Source organism: Diabrotica virgifera, chromosome 3, assembly GCF_917563875.1.
Source record: "Diabrotica virgifera virgifera chromosome 3, PGI_DIABVI_V3a".
In the NCBI taxonomy this organism is placed as follows: Eukaryota; Metazoa; Arthropoda; class Insecta; order Coleoptera; family Chrysomelidae; genus Diabrotica; species Diabrotica virgifera.
Genome location: NC_065445.1, coordinates 36,543,098 through 36,565,295, shown reverse-complemented (window position 1 = coordinate 36,565,295; position 22,198 = coordinate 36,543,098). Strand labels below are relative to the sequence as shown.

The 22,198-nt window shown below is 32.9% G+C and overlaps 1 protein-coding gene across 1 annotated transcript; it reads right to left on the bottom strand.

Moving 5' to 3' along the window:
* Positions 1-422: 422 nt before the first annotated feature.
* LOC114338389 (ubiquitin carboxyl-terminal hydrolase 30 homolog) lies at positions 423-21,972 on the bottom strand. Its single transcript, XM_028288981.2, has 7 exons — positions 21,542-21,972; positions 17,657-17,826; positions 17,276-17,554; positions 12,050-12,268; positions 11,660-11,812; positions 7,323-7,513; positions 423-4,045 (listed from the first exon to the last, which is right to left on the bottom strand). The coding sequence occupies exons 1-7, from the start codon at positions 21,798-21,800 to the stop codon at positions 3,931-3,933; spliced, it is 1,386 nt and encodes a 461-aa protein (XP_028144782.1). The 5' UTR covers positions 21,801-21,972; the 3' UTR covers positions 423-3,930.
* Between the last annotated feature and the right edge of the window lie 226 nt (positions 21,973-22,198).

Genomic DNA, 22,198 nt, shown 5'->3' with positions numbered 1-22,198 from the left:
TATAAACGTATAAATTAACATCAAATTACATGGTTTCCCACCTTTAGACGTATGTGACAGGAGTATTTTATAAAATTCTCCTTTCACAGTGACAGTTTTCATACTCCTCCGATACGTCTAAAGGTGGGAAATTATGTAATGTAATGTTAATTTATACGTTTATCTCGATAATTTCCACCTCTACTAGTTTCATCTCTCTTTACTTCACAATGTATTATGTTTTCCATCTTTTGCGTTATTTTGCCGGTTATTAGCGCGCTCATCACTGTGTATTTACCGGAATACCTGGCTATTACGATGTCATGAGAAAAACTTGTTTCCGTTGAATTAATTATCGAAATTCTGAATACATATATCCTTCCTTTCAAAGGAAATGAGATTTTACTGTTTGAACACAATATTAAAAAAAAAAAAATAAAATATATAATTTTTGGTCATTTATTGTGAAAAATATTTACAAGAAATTTATGATTTAAAAAAACGATTTATTTACTCAAATGCAACATTAGGCGCTTACTTAGAAAGAAGAGTCTAAAGGTACGTATCCATACGTGGTCGCTCCGTGTTTGGTCAAATGGATACGGCATGCGCTACCCTTTATACAACGTATCCACTATGTGGAGCTGCTACACGGAGCACCCACGTATAGATACGTACTTTATAGTCCAAGAGGCAGCGCTGAAAAATCTCTTTGAATTTACTAAAGCTAGATTTTTCACAGTTGATTACTGTGAGTGTGTAGAGAAACATACTGCAGTCGGTCAAGCGAAACGTAGAACAGGGGTTACTGAGAGGGTATCAAAGTTGCTTTACTACGAAGGTAATTATTTTCATGTACTAAGGCTGAAAATCAGTACACACATTCTAAATTAAATATAAATTAAAGTTATTATAGTCGGTCAGCTGTATGACGGGACAGAGCCGGTCGGTCGGCCCCAGTGAATGTACAGGGTTATTCACTATATTTTGACCCTCTTGTAAACTGCTTTATTTACAGAATTAGAAAAAAATGTAAAATACAAAAGTTGAAAGGTTATTCAATTCCCTATTCAGTAATATAAACATTAACATGATTAATTATACAGGGTGTCCAAAAATTTTTTTAAATCAAATTAATTGTTTAACTAATAATTCAACAAAATTTTTGGACGCCCTGTATAAATAATAATCTTAATGTTTATAGTACTGTATAAGAATTGAATAACCTTTCAAATGAGCTAGCACACGAACCCTATTCTCATTTAAAAAAAATAGTCGATTACGTCATCACGCCCAGATGGATGACGTCACTAGTACGATATATATGTCAAAAAATCATAATTAAAAAATCGAATAACTTTTGTATTTTACATTTTTTTTCTAATTCTGTAAATAAAGCAGTTTACAAGGGGGTCAAAATATAGTGAATAACCCTGAACATTCATTGGGGCCGACCGACCGGCTCTGTCCCATCATACAGCTGACCGACTATAATAACTTTTATTTATATTCAATTTAGAATGTGTGTACTGATTTTCAGCCTTAGTAAATGGATTTAATTACCTTCATAGGAAAGCAATTGATACCCTCTCAGTAACCCCTGTTCTACGTTTCGCTTGACCGACCGCAGTATGTTTCTCTACACAATCACAGTAATCAACTGTGAAAAATTTAGCTTTAGTAAATTTAAAGAGATTTTTCAGCGCTGTCTCTCCGTCTATTAGGGTGTCTTAGTTAACCTGTCTGAGCTAGTTTTTTTATTAGAAGAAAGGAAAGTGTATTTTAAAGCATAGTTAACCTATTAGCTGCGGTGTACACAAATGTTGCATCGCATTATATCATCGTAACAATTACGTGCCTTAATAAATGTGGTGTTAAGGAAGGGGTATGGTTTGAAAGTTTTAAAATTTTCGATTTCTTCGATCAATCTGAAAATTTCAGATTGATCGGAGCAAAATTACCGGAAATATATCGTGTAAAATATCCCTACCTTCGACTCGCTTATTGAGAAACTAGTGCGTAGTGAGAAACGTTCAACAGTTGTTACCATTATCTTTTGTAAATTGCTCCGCGATTCAAAAACATATTGCGGTGTGCATCGCTTTACGATTTGACAGACAAAATATACATTGAAAATAAAAATTGTCAAAACATTAAACACCTTTTTCTCAAAGCTGCCATTTTCAAAGCCGGTGGATATTGTAACTCGAAAACTGCTTGGCCGATCCACCTGAAATTTTGCATATTATATTCTTTATGTTGTTCTGAAGCTATTTTCTTGTGGCATTTTTATAATCAAGTATATTCAAATGAGAAATAAGCCACAATTTTACCTAAAAATGATTTTATTAACGTTTCGACGCCCAAGTCGGGTGTCGTTGTCAAAATACAAAATAATACTAAATAAACAAAAATGTTGTTGCTTAGTAAAAAATTCTTCTAATAATTTATTTAATCTGTAACATAATAGTAACATATCGAGTTAGTACATATTTAGTATTTTAGTATTATTTAAAATATCAAGTCAGAATTTGGTATTAGTTTTGAGAGTAAACTAAATGTAAACCCAAATACTTACGATGTCGGGATAGTATCACGAGGTTTTTCCTGGTTTTCCCTCGTGATTTACTATGGAATCTCTAACGCGAGAATTTCATTGCCACCGTTACATTTGGTTGTCTTTTTAAAGACAGATCACATGCTATGATTTTTTGTGGCGGATATTCTTGAGTTGGGATTGATTAAGTCGTCCCAGGAACACAACTCATCAATATTGGCAATATCATTTTAAAGTCGTCTACTTTAAAATGTATACGTGTCTGAATTGCCGATATAAATGAGTCAGATTAAATAAATTATTAGAAGAATTTTTTACTAAGCAACAACATTTTTGTTTATTTAGTATTATTTTGTATTTTGACAACGACACCCGACTTGGGCGTCGAAACGTTAATAAAATCATTTTTAGGTAAAATTGTGGCTTATTTCCCATTTGAATATACTTGATTATATTCTTTAGACATTTCTTGAGGTAACGCTGTCGAGATATTTTTTGTTTTATGCTTATTTTTTGTTTAACAATAATACATACGTTGATTTTCATCCATCTTTTCCAAAAAACTTCATTATTATAACTTCTGAGTGATACCAAAAACTCAAAAATCATGAAAACTAACTCGACAGCGTTGCCTCGAGAAACTCATAAGCTAATAAAATCTTATTGAACTTTTTGTTTTACATGACCTTTTTTTTTTGTAAGCATTTATTAACAATCAGAATTACATATTCTATGAGTTAATTTGATAACAAGTATTTTACATGATCTAATGCAGAGTTCTGAGGTCCACCGCAAAATCCATTGTTTTTTGGTGTCTGTAAAAATTTGCCACCGTTCATTTGCCACATGTTTATTTAAAATTCCCAAAAATGTGCTTGAAATGTTGATTTCAAACCATACCCCCACCCCCTTAAATTCGAGTATAGTAAATTATTTAATTCGTTTTAATGAGCTCATTATTGTACGCATTATTTAGGCAACACCTGACACCTACATTTTGGTAGCCCCACATCGATAGAACCAACAATACAAGATTTCATTCTTTCATTTTTATGTATACAATTGTACAAAACATGATTGTAGAATTTGTTCTTGTATTAAGAGAGCTGAATGTAAATCAAGGATCATTTCTATAAATTTTATCAAAACTTAAGTTTATATCGAAATCGAAAATAACAATAATAATAAGTCTTATCATTAACATAACGTATGAAAATTAAAGCGTAGGAACATAAACATTAAATGCAAAACTATCTTATGGTAGAAGGCAATGCTAAAACGTTCCAAATAAATAAATAACCCAGTTTTTAAAAGGTCTAAGATACAACTTTGGGCATCCCTGTACCATATTAATATTCTAAAAATGCTAAACATCACATGATTTTTGGTTTAAGTTAAAATACGCTGCCCATTGTAGAGGATTTTTCATAAAAAAGCATGTAAGCTGTACTCTGCAGTACTTCATCAACTGATACTTCTCTTATTTCAACATCTGATGTATAGTACCACCTGCAACAAATATGAGTTAAAATAAAAAAAACAAAATGCAAAAGGAGTATTTTTTAAATAACATTAATATGCCCTATTGAACATAATGGAAACAATATATTGAACATAATAATAAACAGGAAAAATCAAGAAGCCTTCAAAAACGATGTTATGAAAAGTAGTACAAAAACCTATAAAGAAAGAGTAATATACTATTTAGTGTACTAAACTGGTAAGCCAATCTGGGCTGCGACGGATTGAGTCTGAGCCTGCCGGGGCGAAGAAACTCTGTATTGAAGAGATGCTTCGCTCGTAATTTAACAAAATACGTGTAACAACAACAAATAAAAAATTATTTCCAGGCAATGATAACAATTATTTGGCATTGAGGATCCACCTACTACGCTGCTACATGTTCTCGGTCTTACTTTATGGTGTCGAATTTTGGACTGTGAATAAAATTGATGTAAGTCGCCTTGAAGCTTTCGAAATGTGGTGCTATAAAATAATTTTAAAATTTTCTTGGGTGGAGAAGATTCGAAACTCCACAATACTAGAACGTCTAAGCAAAACTACTGAAGGGGTGCCGGTTTTCAATATCCCTTCAGGGAGAGTCTTGATTTGATAACAGTGTCTTTTTCAGCGGTTTTCACTTGCAGTAAGTTCAATGTGTCGCTAACCTTCGATTGCTCAGTAGAGAAACTTTTAATGAACTTTGATAAGGTGCTGTAATTCTGGCCTGTTGAATTGGTTAATTAAATAAAACAATTGCTATTTTGTTAGAACTGTAATGGAATTTGAAAGGGCAAGAAATAGAATATTATATGAACATTTGAGTGAACAGCTACCGTAAAACACCACAACGACTTTTCACACTTTACCGGCGTGCTTTGTAACTTGCAACGTGGAAAATACTCTTGAAAAAAAATATTATTTTCGATTATATGATTGTGAAAATTATAATCCCTAATAAAGTGTTAACGAAAAAATTTATTTTTTGAGAAGTATCAGCAAAAAACATCATTTCTGCTTGTGGGTCCACGAAAATTATAATTACTAAAAAGTTCTCAGAAATAATTGTTTTCGTCGGCAGAAACAGAAACAGAAAGGGAAATAATTATTTTCGTAGGCATCTATTATGAACTAAATCTTTTGAATAAAAAACATAGATTTTGCGTATGTGTTCGTTACGAGTCTCGATAGCTTGAGTCTCCGAAAAACCTGATTTTACAAAGAGTTGTCTGATACTATATGCTCCGGACAGTATGAATAGTTCATATTTAAAACCAATAAAATCAATATTTTTCGGAAACGAAACGCTACGTGCTGGAACGGTGCGGGCATGATAATATGTAAAATCCTTAACACTTTCTTGGAAATTGGTCTACAGATACTGTGTAACGAAGTTATTTATGTTTTGTCAGAGGCGGCGCGGTATTTTTATTGTTTGTGAAATAAAATTATTTGGTTGGAGACTACAGTTCTCCAACAACTACTGAAATTATAAAAAGCATTAAGAAAAGAAAGCTGGAGTATTTCGGACATGTAATGAGAAAGAAGTCCCAAATATAGGTTTCTACTAATTATTATGCAAGGAAAAATTTCAAACGCAGTCCAGGATTAAGAACAACTTCATGGTTGAAGAACTTGCGAGGTTGGTATGGTATTGATTAGTGATGTAAAATTTCCGGGAAAATTCAAACCCCGGAAAGTTTCCGAAAACTTTCGGGAATATTGGAAATTTTCGGAAACTTATGGAAATAATGCGTTTTTATTAAAATTATTATAATAAATTACACAAATCAGTAGTTAGCTTTACTTATTGTTGTGGTATTACGACTACCTACAGAAAAAATCTGTTAAAAATTAAATGTCCAAAAATACTAAAAGTTTATTTAACTTAATTTAAAAAATACTCTGAATATTTGTTATTAGTCATTATAATTTAAAAATAAAAGTTATTTTATTTAAAAAAATATTAAAATGCAGCTATACACTGCATAGCTAATATGCTCCTAACCAGTGAGGCTTTGTCCTGTTAAAGAAGAATCAAATAAGTTTGCAGCATAGTGCACATGCTTCACTGCCATTCCTTTTCTAATTTAGATAAGCATTCCTTCTCCTCAGACTTGCTGATTGGAAGTAAAGGAATATTCTCGGTAAAAATATTTTCTGTATCCTTAAATGCCTCGACAACCTGGGATATTTTAAACATATTGTCTTCCAATAAAGTACCTAATCTATTTCACAATTGGTGTTAGAACAGCTATTGCAACTTTATCCAAAATATTTCATCATCCAGACAGTTCTGTTTAAAATTCCGTGAAAATTTAAAATTTTCTCCCTCTATGACCATAAGTATCGGTAAAGCACTTTTAGACGCAATAATGTTATTTATACAATTAAGGATTGAACCCAATCTAGTTTTTACAAGACGTTTTAATGCTATTAGAACTTTCTTGTAGTTTTGAATTTTTTCTTTTTATTTATTATTTTTCTTCTGAAATATTCCTATGCATTATAACTATACTACAATCACAATAAAAATTCACTATAAATAAACAAACAAAGACACACTGAATGTTCGATAAGGACTTTGATGATTTAAATCATGATTTACAATATTTATGTACATTGTAAATTCCAAATCATGATTTGCAAATTTTATACATTGTAAATCATAATTCGGCAGTCTCCTAACATTCAACTTGTCTTAGTTTGTTTATTTCTAGTGCATCTTTATTGTGATTTTAGTATAGTTTAGTCATTTTTAGTATAAAAATAATGAAGGTAATGATTAAATCAATGTTCCACTTGGCAGTGGTATAGGTTCGCCGGCCGTGTGAATTAAATAGCGCCACTTCCATGTAAATTCAAATTATGTCACTCTGATGTCCAAAAGGCTCTTGGAAATATTCTCAAAAGTTCTCGGAAATATTATGGAAAGTTCACGGAAACATTCTTGAAAATTATCGGAAATATTCTCGAGAATTTTCCATTGAAAGTTTCCGGGAATATTCGCGGTCAGGAGAATATTTCCATTTTTTATAGGCGAATATTCTCGGAAACTTTCCAATGTTCGCGAATATTCGCTTGGAAATATTCTCGACTTACATCACTAGTATTGATACAAGCATGCTATTTAGGGCGGCAGTGAATAAAATTAAGATATCTATGATGGTAACCAACATTCTGAAAGGACATGGTACATGAAGAAGAATGATAACAACAAATTATAATTGCCAACATTAACGGACAGCGACTAGAAGGAGAATTTTAGCAAAATTAAAATATGTACCTGCTGTTTTGATGACCCCTTCTGTATGTTATAAAATGTCCTGAATGTGCATCACCTGCGTGTACAACAACAGCAGCCAATTGGTACACATTTCTAAATTCGTTGGCCATATCACTTAGAGTTGATCCAGTCCAACATATTGGTGTGCTACTAGATAGAGGACTTCCTCCTTCGCTTGTGCTTGTATATGTCTGAAAATAATAATAATCAAATTTAATCGATAAAACGTTTTGAATGAAAAAAAATCATAGTTAGTGTGCACTTCTTGTGAAGAGGCCCATTATTAGGCGGTTTTTTGTTACTATGCTTTGTTTTCAAAACCAGGAGGAGTAAATTAAAAAGACAAGTTCACACCCAAGAATGTCACTAGAAAAATCACCAAATACATCTTTCTTTTTTGGTTGATCATATATTGGCCTTCGATGATAATCCATAAATATTATATTATACTAATATGTCGCTAAAGAGTTCTAAAAACAACTTTTTTTTTATATAAAAGCAGACCAAAAATCTAAAAATTAAAGGAATAAAGCAGAAAACACAAAAAATCGCTGATATAATTTAATTAACCTATTAAATGCCAACACTGGCACAATAGTGAACACTGCCTGGGTAATTGCGGGGTGGATCGAGTAGCTCTGCGGTTACCACAGCCGGTCCCAAGCCCGGATAAAATGTGGAGGGTTGATTGGCAAGGTTAGCAACCTACCAATCGTAAGAACGAATACTGCTCAAAGAAACAATGTGAAGCCTCGGAACCGGATTGATAATATGAAGACGACCACGGCAAGAAATAAGGACACGAGAAAAACCTCCAAAACCCACATGAGAATAACCACTTGGAACATAAGATCGCTCAACACTAGAGATCAAGAAATAACCCAAGAGCTAAAAGAGAAAAAAATAGATATATGCGCTCTACAGGAGACCAAAAAGAAAGGAAAAGGCCAATCAAAATTAGGCGAATATATACTAATCTACAGTGGAGTAGCAAAAGAAAACAGGGCCAAAGAGGGTGTAGCCTTACTAATACACCAAAGATACCAAAATAACATCAAAGAGTGTAAATATGTATCAGAAAGGATTGTTACAGCAAAAATTAGAATGGAGAAAGAAGACCTGAACATAATCGGAGTATACGGCCCAGAAAATAGTAAGCCCCAAACAACAAGGGAAATATTCTATGATCAATTGCAACAAGTAGTAGATCAAGTTAGAGGAAAGTTGATAATACTGGGGGATTTTAACGCTCGAATAGGCAACCAAGTAATACCTGGAATTAAACAAAAACATAATGAGAATGTCAAAAACGAAAATGGAGAACTGATGATAAACTTCTGCACGAATAACGAACTTCTGCACGAATAACGAATAAACAACACCTTTTTGACCACAAAGACCAACACAAATATACATTCAATAATACCCGTGGACAAAGATCTATGATAGATTATGTTGTAACTAACAGAGATATACATCCATCAAAAATAATTGACGTAAGATGCCTCAACTCAGCAGATGTAGGTAGTGACCACAGTCTAGTATTATGTAAAATTATAATCACCATGAAATGCTTCACACCTAAGAGAGTGGCACCAACACAAACAAAAATCAAAGTCGAAGGACTAAGTACGAAATCCACGGAGTACTTTATATAGAAAAAGAATATCAGAGAAGATTGCTGATAATGAAATACTAGAAAACGACAACATCGAGGAAAGCTAGGAAAAACTCAAAAGTAACATAATTAACGCAGCAACAGAATCACTTGGAGAGAGGAAAGTAACGAATACCAATATATCAAAAAAGAAAACCCCATGGTTTCGAGAGGAAGTGAAGATAAAATGTGAAGAAAAGAAGAAAGCCTTTTTACAATACAGAACACAACAAACACAACAGGAATACAACCACTATAAAAGAATTAGAAACTAAACAAACACTTTAGTCAGACAAATAAAAAAAGAACACTGGGAGAGTTTCCCAAAACAGATGGAACACGACTTCTACGGAACACAAAAGGAAATATGGAGAATGATCAGAGGACAAAGAAAAGAGATGAACGAACTTAAAACTAATCCAAACAATAATAGAACAAAACAGAATACCACAAGAATGGAGATCAAGCATCCTAATACCTCTCTTCAAAAAGGGAGAAAAATCGGACCCGGAGAATTACAGAGGAATTAATTTATTAAACACAACACTAAAATTAACGACCAAAGTAATAACAAACAAACTGAATAAAATTATAACATTAGCAGAAGAACAACAAGGTTTTAGGTCGGGAAGATCATGCGCCGACGCTATATTTATAATGAGGCAGATTCAAGAAAAATCGTTAGAATACAACAAACCGGCATACTTATGTTTCGTGGACCTTAAGAAGGCATTTGACTGGGTCAAATTAAAGGACGTTATCCATTTATTGTACGCAAGAGAGGTACCTCTAGGAATAATTAAAACGATCGAAAATATCTACCAGAACAACACAATAAAAGTAAAAGTAGATGAAGAACTCACTGACCCAATTGAAGCTGGCAATGGAATAAGACAGGGAGATTCCCTGAGTCCTCTGTTGTTCAACTTGATCATGGACGAAATAATAAAAAAAGTAAGAACAAAAAAAGAATACCAAATGGGAGAAAAACAACTCAAAATAATCTGCTATGCAGACGACGCAATACTAATCTCTCAAAGTGAAGATGATTTACAACGTATGCTGCACGAATTTAATATAACCGCTAGAAAATTTAACATGTTAATTTCCCCAAAAAAGACTAAATGCATGGTTATAACAGCAGATCTAATAAGGTGTAAATTAGAGCTGGAGGGTCAAATAATAGAACAAGTCATGGAGTTTAAATATCTAGGTATCACACTAGGCAGCTACGGAAAGCTCGAGACAGAAGTGGAAGATCAGGTGAATAAAGCAAACAGAGCCGCAGGTTGCCCGAATGAAACAATATGGAGAAATAAAAACATCGGAAAAGAAGGGAAAAGCAGAATTTACAAAACAGTCATCAGACCAATTATGACATACGCGACAGAAACACGACCTGATACAGAAAGGACAAAAATAATGCTAGAAACAGCAGAGATGAAAAAATTGCGAAAAATCGATGGTAAGACGCTGTGGGATAGAGCTAGAAGTGCAGATATACGAAGGAGATGCAAGGTGGACAACATTAATGTAGGATTGTAAATAGTTTACCTTATATTTTAAATTCCCCTGTATAACATTTTTCTTAATTATTAGTACGAGAACGGGATAAGGGTCTCTCACATATGGACGTTGGCCCAGATGTGCAGAACGAATTGGGGATTACGGCGACGGTAGCGGACTACTTTTAACTTTATAGTTTTAATTTATTGGAAAAAGACGGCGGCGGGTCGGTACATACTTTGAACCAATTTTAATTGGGTTCTTACTCAGGAAAAAAGAGATTAGCCTAAGAGGGTTTGTTTTAGCGTAGGGAACGAGAACGAATACATTTAGTCGATTATAACATCACAGCGACGACAGACGCGTTCTTAGGGATAATACTTAGAAAAAGACGAATTAACACGGGTATTATATTGATTAGACGCAAATTATCTATAAATACATTTCTTTTTTGTAAGAATAAGAACACGTAAGATTTTGGTCGCAATTACACACTTTTACGCTTCTATATTTCGTCAATTTAATAGTATCAATAATTTAGCTATCTATTTTATTAATTAAAACTGTTAAACATCAAACGGACTTTTATTACGATTGTCTTTAAGGAAAACCTACATTAATAACTTTGTGAAAAGCAGAAGAGTAGAATGGAACGACCACATAAGCCGAATGACAGCAAATAGAGTAGTAAGGACGGCGAGAGACGGTTCCCCAATAGGAAGACGATCAGTGGGAAGACCACGAAAAAGATGGAATGACCACCTACTGAAGACACATTGAAAAACAGACAGAGTAATGTCTATATAAAAAAAAGAAGAAGAAGAAGAAGAAGAATGCCAATAGTGTCAAAATTTCATAACAGTGGAATAAACTTGCCTGAGGTCGAACCAATTACAAACAAGCATTACGGCGCGGTAAATTTGAATTACTCCTTCTGGTTTAAAAAGAGAGCATAGTGATACAATTTTTATTATAAATTCCCTTACTTACTTTACTTTTAAAGTAAGTAAAAGTTTTTAGTAATTTTTTCGTTTTAAGTTTTAGAAAGAGTTTAGTTTTAGAAAGTTTAAAGTAAGTAAAAGTATAAATTCCTTAGTTTGTTACTTTATGATGTTATTGATAACTTCCCACATAAATAACCAATAACTATGTATTATAATTATAATCTACTTACAGAATTATCAAATTTTCGCTTATAATGAATTTGAATAAAAGTATATGCAGACATGGAAAGCCTCATTGGAAACTGTACATAATCTTGTCTCTTAGATACTCCACTACTCTGCCATGTGTTTCTTGATATATGAAGACATAGACATATTGGTAACTAAAAACGAAATAAAACAAAAGTTATTTTCAAAAAAAAAAAACAAAAACAAGAAAAATACTTATAAGGAAGAAGAAGAGATATTTAAACAAAATATTTCACATTGCTGCAGAAATAAACCTTGAATAAAGTCTAGTGTCAGCATCAATGAAAGTAATACTAAACTATACCTACAATAATCTCGTTATTTTATTTTCATATTATTAGATAAAAATGAATGAATACCTGTTTACCTACCTTACCAAAATTCAGAATCTTGACTTGTTTTGACAAAATTGCCGGCCTGGCAGGATCCCTACCCCTATTACAACCATCACACTGTACATCATTTACAACCTCTGGAGTGACAAAATTGTTAAGCAGCTGATGCAACTTATGGCGGCCCCAGCCAAGATCTCCAGCACTGCTCGGCAATGCTAACGATAAACTTTCAAATTTATCATATCTAACCGCAGACTACAAAAAAAAACATAAACATTATGAGCAAGAAAACAAAAACTGATAGTCAAAAACAATATTACAATTAAAAATCTATGGTGGGGAAATCTTAAATGGAAAACATGATTTGGATTCCTCATAAAAAATAAGTAACATTTATCAGTAAACTTTTTTCGAATTATCGATAGATGGCGTTATAATTGGAAAAAATGATATACACTTAATAATACAAAATCAAAAAACACGTGTTTAATATTTTTCAAAACTCTATCGAATGGCGCCAAATACGATTCCGCACTCCCTGGGGGTGGGTCGGGGTGCAACTTTGTAATCGTAAATAGGAACTTCTATTTTTTTATTGTACATTCTGATTCTACAAAACATTCCTAAAAAAACTTATTCAGTACCATAAAAATTAGTTTGTAAACTAGAAGTCAAACAATAAGGAATGCACGTAATTTTCCCCTTGTTGCCATATTCTAAATTTGAAAAAATATATAGGGAATAATCAGATTTTTTTGACATGCCATTCCTATTACAGCGAGCATTTTATTGGCTAGAAGTAGTGACGATTATATATGATGTCATTATTATATTTGGTCAGATGGTAAATGGTAACTGACGTCTGTCATAATATTGTAGGTTAAATGTCAAATTATTGTTTTCAAGTTTATTTTTTCACCAACTTCACTTTACCTGCCCTATCCTTGATTGGTCTTGTTGTATGGTAGGTTTAATTAGGAGTTATTTTTAAGAAATGTTGCTGGCTAAATGGGCACAGCTCACACAGGCCATAAAAGAAGAAGAAAAAAAAAACAAACAAACATCTTACATAACCTTATATCTGACAATGTCAGTTTGACACTTATAGTAAAGATGGTTAGTATCTTTGTTTCACACTCTTAAAGACAAAGAGAAACAGTGTAGGATGTAGCAGCTTTGGTAAATAAATGTGTGTTTTTTTATTTGGCAACAGCGCTTTCCGGATGAACTTGACGGTAGCGAAAAAACTAATATATGAGGAAAAATTTGTTGAATTTGTTTGCCGTTAAGTTTGTACCGGTGGGTTTGATGTCATTAAATCTATGACGTGCATTCCTAATTCGCAAAATTAAATTCCGACAGAGGGCGCTCAAAATTTCAAATATATACGATAACTCTAGGAAAACAATTCATTTTGTCATTTGACCTCACAGTTCTAAAACGTTAAATTAAAATCACTTACACAAGTGTTTTGCCAAAGTAACCACTAAGTTTTGCCACTAAGACATCTTATAAGTTAAAGAAGACTCAAAATTATGTTTCATCTGTATGCATTCATTAAAATTTGATGCTAACTACTGATTTGTTTTTACCTTTTTTTCATAAAAAAATCTGGCCCCCCGATAATCACAAAGCGTTTTAAAAATTATTGATCTATCTTAGAATTTCTAATTTTGTTTTTAATTTAATTAATAGGTACACTACAAATTATTTTACACCAACAGATAACAATTTTTAATTAAATAAAAACTGGAAACTAAGTAGTCGAATTTATTTTATAATAATTGTGTTCTGGAAATTACGAGGTGGTCGGAATATTTTGCATAACAATGTACATTCTATGTAAATATATACATTTTATTTATTTATTTAATTTTGCAGTCGCCTAAACATTAAAAAATACTACGTTTAATACAAACGTTAAATTAACAAAATGTGTGATTTGGCATTGGTTAGTTTAGGTCAGTGGTTCCCAACCTTTTTCCCATGATCGCCCCCTTAGACAGGTTTCACCGGTTGTGAATACTATAATCGCCCCCCTCCCCAATTAAATTGAAACAAAAAATTATTCAGTACAATATTGATTTATTTCTACATTTCGTAAAATGATACATGGTAAGTCATCATTCAATCTTCGCTTGTCCACTGCTGGACATAGAGCTCTCTCATAATTTTCCCTCTATTTCGATCTTGTGCCTCTTGCATTTTGTCCACGTGTTGGTGAACATGGTTAGTAATAATTGTTAATTTCTCCCTTGGGCCTGGTGATACTCACATAATTTCTTTATGTCTGGCTCAATGTTGGTTAATAGCTATGTACCTCAAATCCCCTCCAAGGTGGAGGCAATATGTTTGAAGATCCTCAGAATAACCACATGATGATTTCTGGGGAATTTGGTCAGACCTACTCTCTGTATATTTTCTTCAAAAATAGATAGTTTGTCAATGAATGCTTCGACTACTCCCTTCGCTTTGACCATATTTATGCTCTTCCTTTGTAATTCCAGATTCGTTCCATTTAATTCTTCAGAAATATCTGATAGTTAAGCGATGTCATTTCGCTTCTCTTGTAGTGCTGTACTCAGTGTGGGGTCAGTAGTTATCAGAAATTCGATAATAGTATCCATGAGACTGCAGAACCGCCGTAAGCAATTCCCTTTCGAAAGCCAGCGGACTTCCGTATGTAGTACTGTAGTAGCAATGTATTAAATATCTCATCATTTTCTTTACAGAGTGTCAGAGTGTACGAAATATTCCATCATTCTTTGGTTTTGCTTTAATTTTATTTACCTCATCTATGACAAGACCAATATTTACATATGAAGCACAGACATGGACCTTCACGAAGGAAAATATGGAAAGAATGGCCAATACTCAAAGGGCAATGGAAAGAAAGATGCTGGGTATCAAGATAAGTGACAAAAATAAAAATATGTACATGGATCAGAAATAAAACCAAAGTGAAAGATCTAAACAAACATGCAGCTACTCTCTAGTTAAAAACATGATAAAACAACAGACAAAAAGACGGAAGATGGAATGAAACGACAATCCACTGAAGACCTTGGGACCGTAAAAGAGGAAAGGGCAGACCACAGATGAGATGGTCGAATGACCCAAAAAGATACGCTGGGACCAGATGGACAGGATTAGCACTGAACGAAGAAGAGTGGAAAAATAAGGGGGAGGCCTACGTTCAACTTTGGACAAATGAAGGGCAAAAGATAGATAGATGACAAAACGACCACAATTTTGGCCATACACTTTTTGTTGAAGTCAGATCGGCAGGGTCGGTACCTACTCTCATCATTCTTATCCCACTTCTATCCCTTTCTCTTTTGTGCGGATGTTCGCCCAATACGAAAGCTCGATAAAAGGAAAATGCAAAATTAATTATAATGTATTACTTACCTATATAATTAAATTGTATCATGATTTATAGCCCTCTGTTACTAGACGAGATGTTTGTGCTATTATTACCTGCATTGGTGTACATTTAATTACTTTTTATTATCGCCACCAGTTTTCGCCCACTTTGCGGTTCCTCGCCAATAGGGAACTTGCATAAAATTTTAAATGCGAAAAAAATGGTATAAATCACAACAGAACATAATTTAGAACCTGTATCAAAGATAAAAAAGTTTTGTTTGTCTTTCGTTTGGCCTCTAAAGACGACTAAAAATTCAACTTATACCAGCCACCCCAAAACGCGTCGTGACGTCACGGGGTTGTATGTTTACATTCTACACCAATTGTATACATAATTTTAAATTAGACATTAAAAACGTCAGTAACAAATACAGTTATGTGACGTTAAAAGTGTTTTTGATCGTTTGAACTATTCATAGAAAATTGGTACTTTTACAAAATGGTTTTATTTTCAATAGTAAACCTTCTTCCCTTTCCTTCAAAAACTGTATCAAACTCCAATCTCAACATACGATAAATGTCATTAGAATATAAATATTTTTCCTTTATTCCCCGACGACGAGCTGGCCAAATACCCAAGTAGGTGGAGGCCAATAAACTAAAGAAGAAGAAGAATATACGTAAATATAACCATAAACGGAACCACATAGTTAAACTCTGTGACGTCACGGGTCGTTTGAACTATTTTAAGATAAAGAAGACTTTAAATTTGTACTTCTAAGTTATTATGAGTTTTTGAAGCGTGAAATTTTGGAAATCTCATTTTTATACAAAATTGAACATTATTATGTAATAAAAAAAATGTGCAAGTTCCCTATTGTTTGACTTCTAGTTTAGACTTCTAATCTGTACATGTTTTTCTGTGAATACATCGCCATCTATGGCGAATCGAAAAAAAAATCAAATAAAACATTTTTATGTAGAATCCTGATCTGCAATAAAAATGTGGTTTTTCATTTAAGACTTTTTGAAGATTTAAGACTTCATTTAAGAATTTAACCCCCTCCCAGCACTAGGGGGTGTGGCTGTGGGGTCGTATTTGATGTCCTCCGATCCGTTTGTCACATCCTGTGTAATAAAAGATTCAACCTAACCGATAGAAGAAAAAAAACAAAATGTCAACAATAACACCAATATTGAACAAGCGTGAAACCAATTTAAAAATACAAAATAGAAACATCTAAAGAAATATGTGGAATAAATAGAAGAACCAAAAATACCAGCTTAGCAGACAAATGAAATTAAAACGCAAGTAAAACTAGAGAAAGCAAAATGGAAAATATACTTAAATGATACAACAATCAAAAAAGAAATGGATCGAATTTGGACAGAAAATAGAGACGGAAATCAAGAACTGTTTTATGAAACATTAAAATCCCTAAAAAATGGAAAGACTCTTAAAATAAATTGTACAAGAAATGAAAGAAGAGAGATACCGTCAGATGACAGAGATAAAGAATAGATGGAAAGAATATTTTCAATAACTAATAGTAGAACAACACAGAGTGGAATACAACAAGGTAATGAAAGATAATAACGAAGAATGTATAACAACCAATGAATTAGTAACAATACAAAACATAGAAAGAATGTAGAGAAGAAACTTAAAAAGAAAAAAAAGTACAACTGCGATTGAACTAGAAAGAGTAATAAAGCTTTTTCCTGTTTTTCCTGTATTCCAGAACTTTTTATGGTTCCATAGTTTAATTATTATCCAATATTCCAAATATTTATAGTAACTTATCAATTCTCTTGATTGATAGAAAAAGAAAAAATCAAAAATATAGAGTAATAATACCTATATAATCAAACAAAAAATACTTTAAATAATACCTTAAATCCACACACAGTGCACCTCAACTGACTCGTAAGTGTTCCTGCAAATGGATGACTGAGAGGTTGCTGAGGAGGCCCTGTCATTTGAAGAGCTCTACAAGATCTAGATATCCACCTATTTCGTCTAATAGCACCTCCACGCCAACCCGCACTCATTGGCCTACACAATTCGTTTAGAGACATGACACTACCCAACGAATCAAATTCCCTAGGTTCTTCCTGATTATCTTCAATTTGTAAGTCATTCATACCTAGTGCGTCTGATAAACAACCAGCCTAAAATGATAGATAAGACCATGATTATTTAGTTATTGTCCAATAAAAATATGGAACAATCAATTATTTTGTGGATGTATACAATATACAGATGGTACTTACCTTTCTTCCAATCTTCTGTGTTTCTTCATCCAACGTAGTCAAAATTACATTCAGTAATTCATGAGCATCTTGCTCACCTGCGGGGATAACCCATCCTAACCTCTTCAATGCATTAATAACTGCAGCAGGTGCATATGTTTCTTGTACAGCTTTATTTGTGCCATTTACCACTAAAATATTTACCACAAATTTTCTATTAATATCTCTTAAAATCACAGTTACTTAGAATAAATTTTTCAAATAGATCCAAATCAATTCATGTATTTTCCATTATTAACATTAAGAGGAAAGGAACATTTTGATGCCGTCAACATTTTCAATGTATTTTAAATGTAATAATTTTTTTCGAATCCAGAGAAAACTAATAAGTATTTTTGAAAAATTTAAATGCAGAATGAAAGATTACTTTATTATTTTTTTATTTATTTATTTATTTCGACGGTCATCAAAAAACATCAAAAATCAACGAATAAAAGACAATTTAAACAATAAAATTTGTAAAATAACACGGTATATCCAATTACAGAAGATGAAAAATATCACATATTTAAATCATCAAACTCCCAAGCTGCCTTTTGAAGACATTAATGCTTGGACAGAATGGATCAAGTAGCATCTCATTGCATAAGCTGAGCATTCTCGACAAGGGAAAATGACGAGCATACTCAGTCCTATGAAAAGGAATATAAAAGAGTGCAGTGTGTCGAGTTCTATGTATTGTATTTAAGTACACATTATCCAATAACGAGGGACAATTAATAGCATTGTTTAGAATTTTAAATAGAAACAACATATCCGCTCTCAACCTGCGGTTCTTCAGTGTAGCAACATTAAATTGAGACATTATTCCAGAATAATCTATGACGAGATTTTCAGTATTTTTTATATTAGTATGTGCTTTAGAAGCTAAGGATCTTAGAAACTTCGGCTGAACGCTCTCCAATCCATCAATGTAAACTTGATGAAATGGAGACCAAACAACAGAGCAGTATTCAAGTCCTGAGCGCACTAGAGAGCAGTACAGTAATTTGAATACAGTAGGTGAGAGATCATGACTGTTGCGATAAATAAAACCAAGATTGCGAAATCCTGTTTCCTTAATTTTAAGATAAGGGCTTCTAAATGTCAATGCACAATCCAATAATACACCCAAATCTTTAATCTCAGTAACTGAATCCAAGAGTACATCATTAAGAACATATCTATTAGCTATTTATTATTTATACGACCAAATGAAATACAAGAACATTTAGTCTGATTTAGGCTTAAATCATTTTGTTTCGACCATAAACATATACTATTAACATCATCTTGCAGAAGATCTCTATCTGATATATCATATATGTAACGAAATAACTTAAGATCATCAGCAAATAGTAGAAAGTGTGAGTTTTTGATAGCCTTAACAATATCGTTAATGAACAAGTTAAAGAGCAAGGGACCACAATGAGACCCTTCTGGGACACCAGAACAACAATGAAATTCTTTAGAAACATAATTGTTGATACGAACTTGTTCTGTACGTCCCATCAAAAAGCTTTTAATCCAATTAACAATGGGTTCACCAAAGCCAGACGCATGAAGTTTATGAACCAACAGGTTATGATTAACCCTGTCAAATGCCTTTGAGAAATCAGTATAAATGCTGTCGACCTGAATCTTATTCTCAAATCCACCCAACAAGTATTGCTGGTAGTTGACAAGGTTTGTTACAGTTGACTTTCCGTTAGAAAAACCATGTTGCTCATCAATAATTATGTTTCGGCAAGCCCAGGTAAGATTTATCGATACCAATTTATCTAGAAGTTTTGGGATTGCTGATTGAATAGTTATACCTCTATAAGTATTTACACACTCACGATTTCCAGATTTATAGATAGGTGTAAGATTACCGAGGGCCGAAAGTCCCTTAGAATGAATAAAAAGTTTTTTTGAATGAGATATCGAGGGGTTCGTGCGAAAACCCGATAACTAAAAATAACATTGTTTCGAGATAATCGCGATTAAAGATTTTAGGAAGTTTGAAGAAGATTTCAAAACGTCATAGGAAGTTTAATCAAATCGTCATTAAACTTTCTATGACGATTTGAAATCTTCTTTAACCTGCCTAAAATCTTTAATCGAGATTATATTGAAACAATGTTATTTTTAGTTATCGGGTTTTCGCACGAACCCCTCGATATTTGAAATTAAAAATCACACTAAATTTTCTCTTAGTTTTTCACCCCTGTAACTTATCAAATAAACATTATAGAAGATTTCAGGGACTTTCAGCCCTTGGTCAGAACGTAATCTTTCATTCTGCATTTAAATTTTTCAAAAATACTTATTAGTTTTCTCAGGATTTGAAAAAAATGAATCCCATTTAAATAGCATTGAAGCCGAAAGTTCGTACCCATCCCCTTAAAATTGTATGGGACCATCATCTATAAACATCATAACACAATATGTAGAGGTTAGAAGAATAGTAGAAGGTAAAGAGATTAGAAGAAACAATAGAAATTATAGCTAAAGGTAAGGAAGATACATCTGTAGACCTGTCTTTGTTCATATTTAGAATACTTTATTGTGGCACACTATACAGAGGTCCCACAGTAAAACCACTTCTCTGTCGGCGCTTTGATCTCAAGAAGTAATACCGGCAGTACGTAATTGGTAATTCACCAGTGGTGGATGCGGGTTTTCCCTGTTAAAATCCATACGTTTCTATGAGAATAGCAATGCAAGAGTAGGGCAAAAGCGACTACGAACATTGCGTGGTCGCCATGCGTGACTACAGAGTTTACTTCCAATTTTTCGGTGAGTTGTTCTACTGTCCCTCTTTATACTGTGATTGTGGTCTCGTTAGGCCCATTCTAGAGTATGGATCAGTTCCAAAATAAATTTTTAAGGGTAGCACCTTCTAGGTGTCAATACCTGAAAGAAGAATATGACTATTAGTGGGTAAGAGACAGTCTTGATTTACCAATACTTGAATCAAGGAGGACATTGTTAGATTTATGTTTCCTGATAGAGTGTCCTCAATTGTTATCACTCATTAATCTTAAAGTACCTAGTAGAAACAACAGACAAAATCTTTTCAGTGCCATTTCACAGCGAGGATCCTCCTGCTTTACCATACCCAAATGTGGTAACAGCATATTATAACAACGTACAACAGATTCACATAATCTCGCCAATATTTTCGTGCGTCTAGTTGGCTATTTACTGAATTAGGTACTTACTATTAACAAATATGTCGGTTAGTAAAAAATATAAATGGAATTATTTCATAATAGTCATAAAATATTTATTTGCAAGATTTTTAACTGGTACCGATGGTAACATGGATGCTTCACCAGTGCTCCCCTGAGCTAGTGATAAACTATAACTTGATTGTTACTGGCTGAATAACAAATGTCTATGCCATTCCAAAAAAACTACAAACTATATATTCACCCAAAATAAGAGGTACCAGGTACCAGTAGTTAACATTTAGTTGTAAAAGTGTAGTTTTAATTCTGGACAAGTATTATTCTATTGAAACTGAAATAAATGGGGGGGGGGGGGGGGGATATTTTGTAATAGAATTTCGGTTAAAAATAACATTGTTTTCTGTATTCTTCTTGTATCAATTTTACATAGTATTCTTGGTCAAAGTAGGTATTAAAAAATACTATGAGGTGATTTTGTAATGTGTTGTATATTTAATTGTGTTCTTTAGTTGTATGAAAGCAATGTTGACAAATAAACATCGAATTGTTTCCGTTTTTTGATAAAAATTTACTTTTACTAAAATTATTGAAACTGTGAAGTTTCCGTTAATGGAGGTTTTAATAATTCCATTTTATATATCAACCAATAATTCCTTAGCATCTATTAACTAGAGATTTAAAAAATAGATACCTGAAATTACTGTTGCTAATGTGCTACGAAGGCTAGTTTCTTTTACATATTTATCCTTTTCTAGCCAAGTAATGAAACTGGGGCAAGCAGCTAAAGCATGAAGTATGGCATTCAAAAAACAAGTCTTGCCAAGATTTACCAGGCCAGCTAGTCTACCTCGGCCGCCACCAGAAGTGGGGGAAGGGCCCCAAAACACAAATGCTCCTACAACTGCAGCTGCTGTAAGACCTGCAGCTACTAAAATTCTATCAGATTCCATCTTTTTGATAAATTATTACATAATCGTCCCAACGTTCAGAAAACTATATACCATAATTGTTTAGAACGTTGATACCATATCACATTTTATACAATTTATTTTACAGTAGAATTTAAAGAAATACTACAATTCAAAAGCTATCAAAATCAAATATGTGACAGATAGAAGAAAGTTCGGTAATATGACATTGACATTTGTTATTTACCAGATGATAAGATGACAGTTGAAGTGTTGGAAGGGAACTTTCGAAAACGTCATCATGTCAGAAAATAAAAAGGAAAAAAACTACACTTGCATTTTATAAAATGTATTTGGTTTAATAGATTTAAATTAAGGAACTATATAAGTAAAAAAATTTTAAACAAACGTAAATTCATAAAAGAAAAAATTTAATTCTG

What these genes read in the sequence shown, in the direction of transcription:
- LOC114338389 (XM_028288981.2), bottom strand. Translation starts at nt 21,800, where the DNA reads ATGGAATCTGATAGAATTTTAGTAGCTGCAGGTCTTACAGCAGCTGCA. An exon ending in CACAGAAGATTGGAAGAAAG is followed by an intron (nt 17,555 to 17,656) that starts GTAAGTACCATC and finishes CTATCATTTTAG; the next exon opens with GCTGGTTGTTTATCAGACGC. An exon ending in AGCGAAAATTTGATAATTCT is followed by an intron (nt 7,514 to 11,659) that starts GTAAGTAGATTA and finishes TATTATTTTCAG; the next exon opens with ACATATACAAGCACAAGCGA.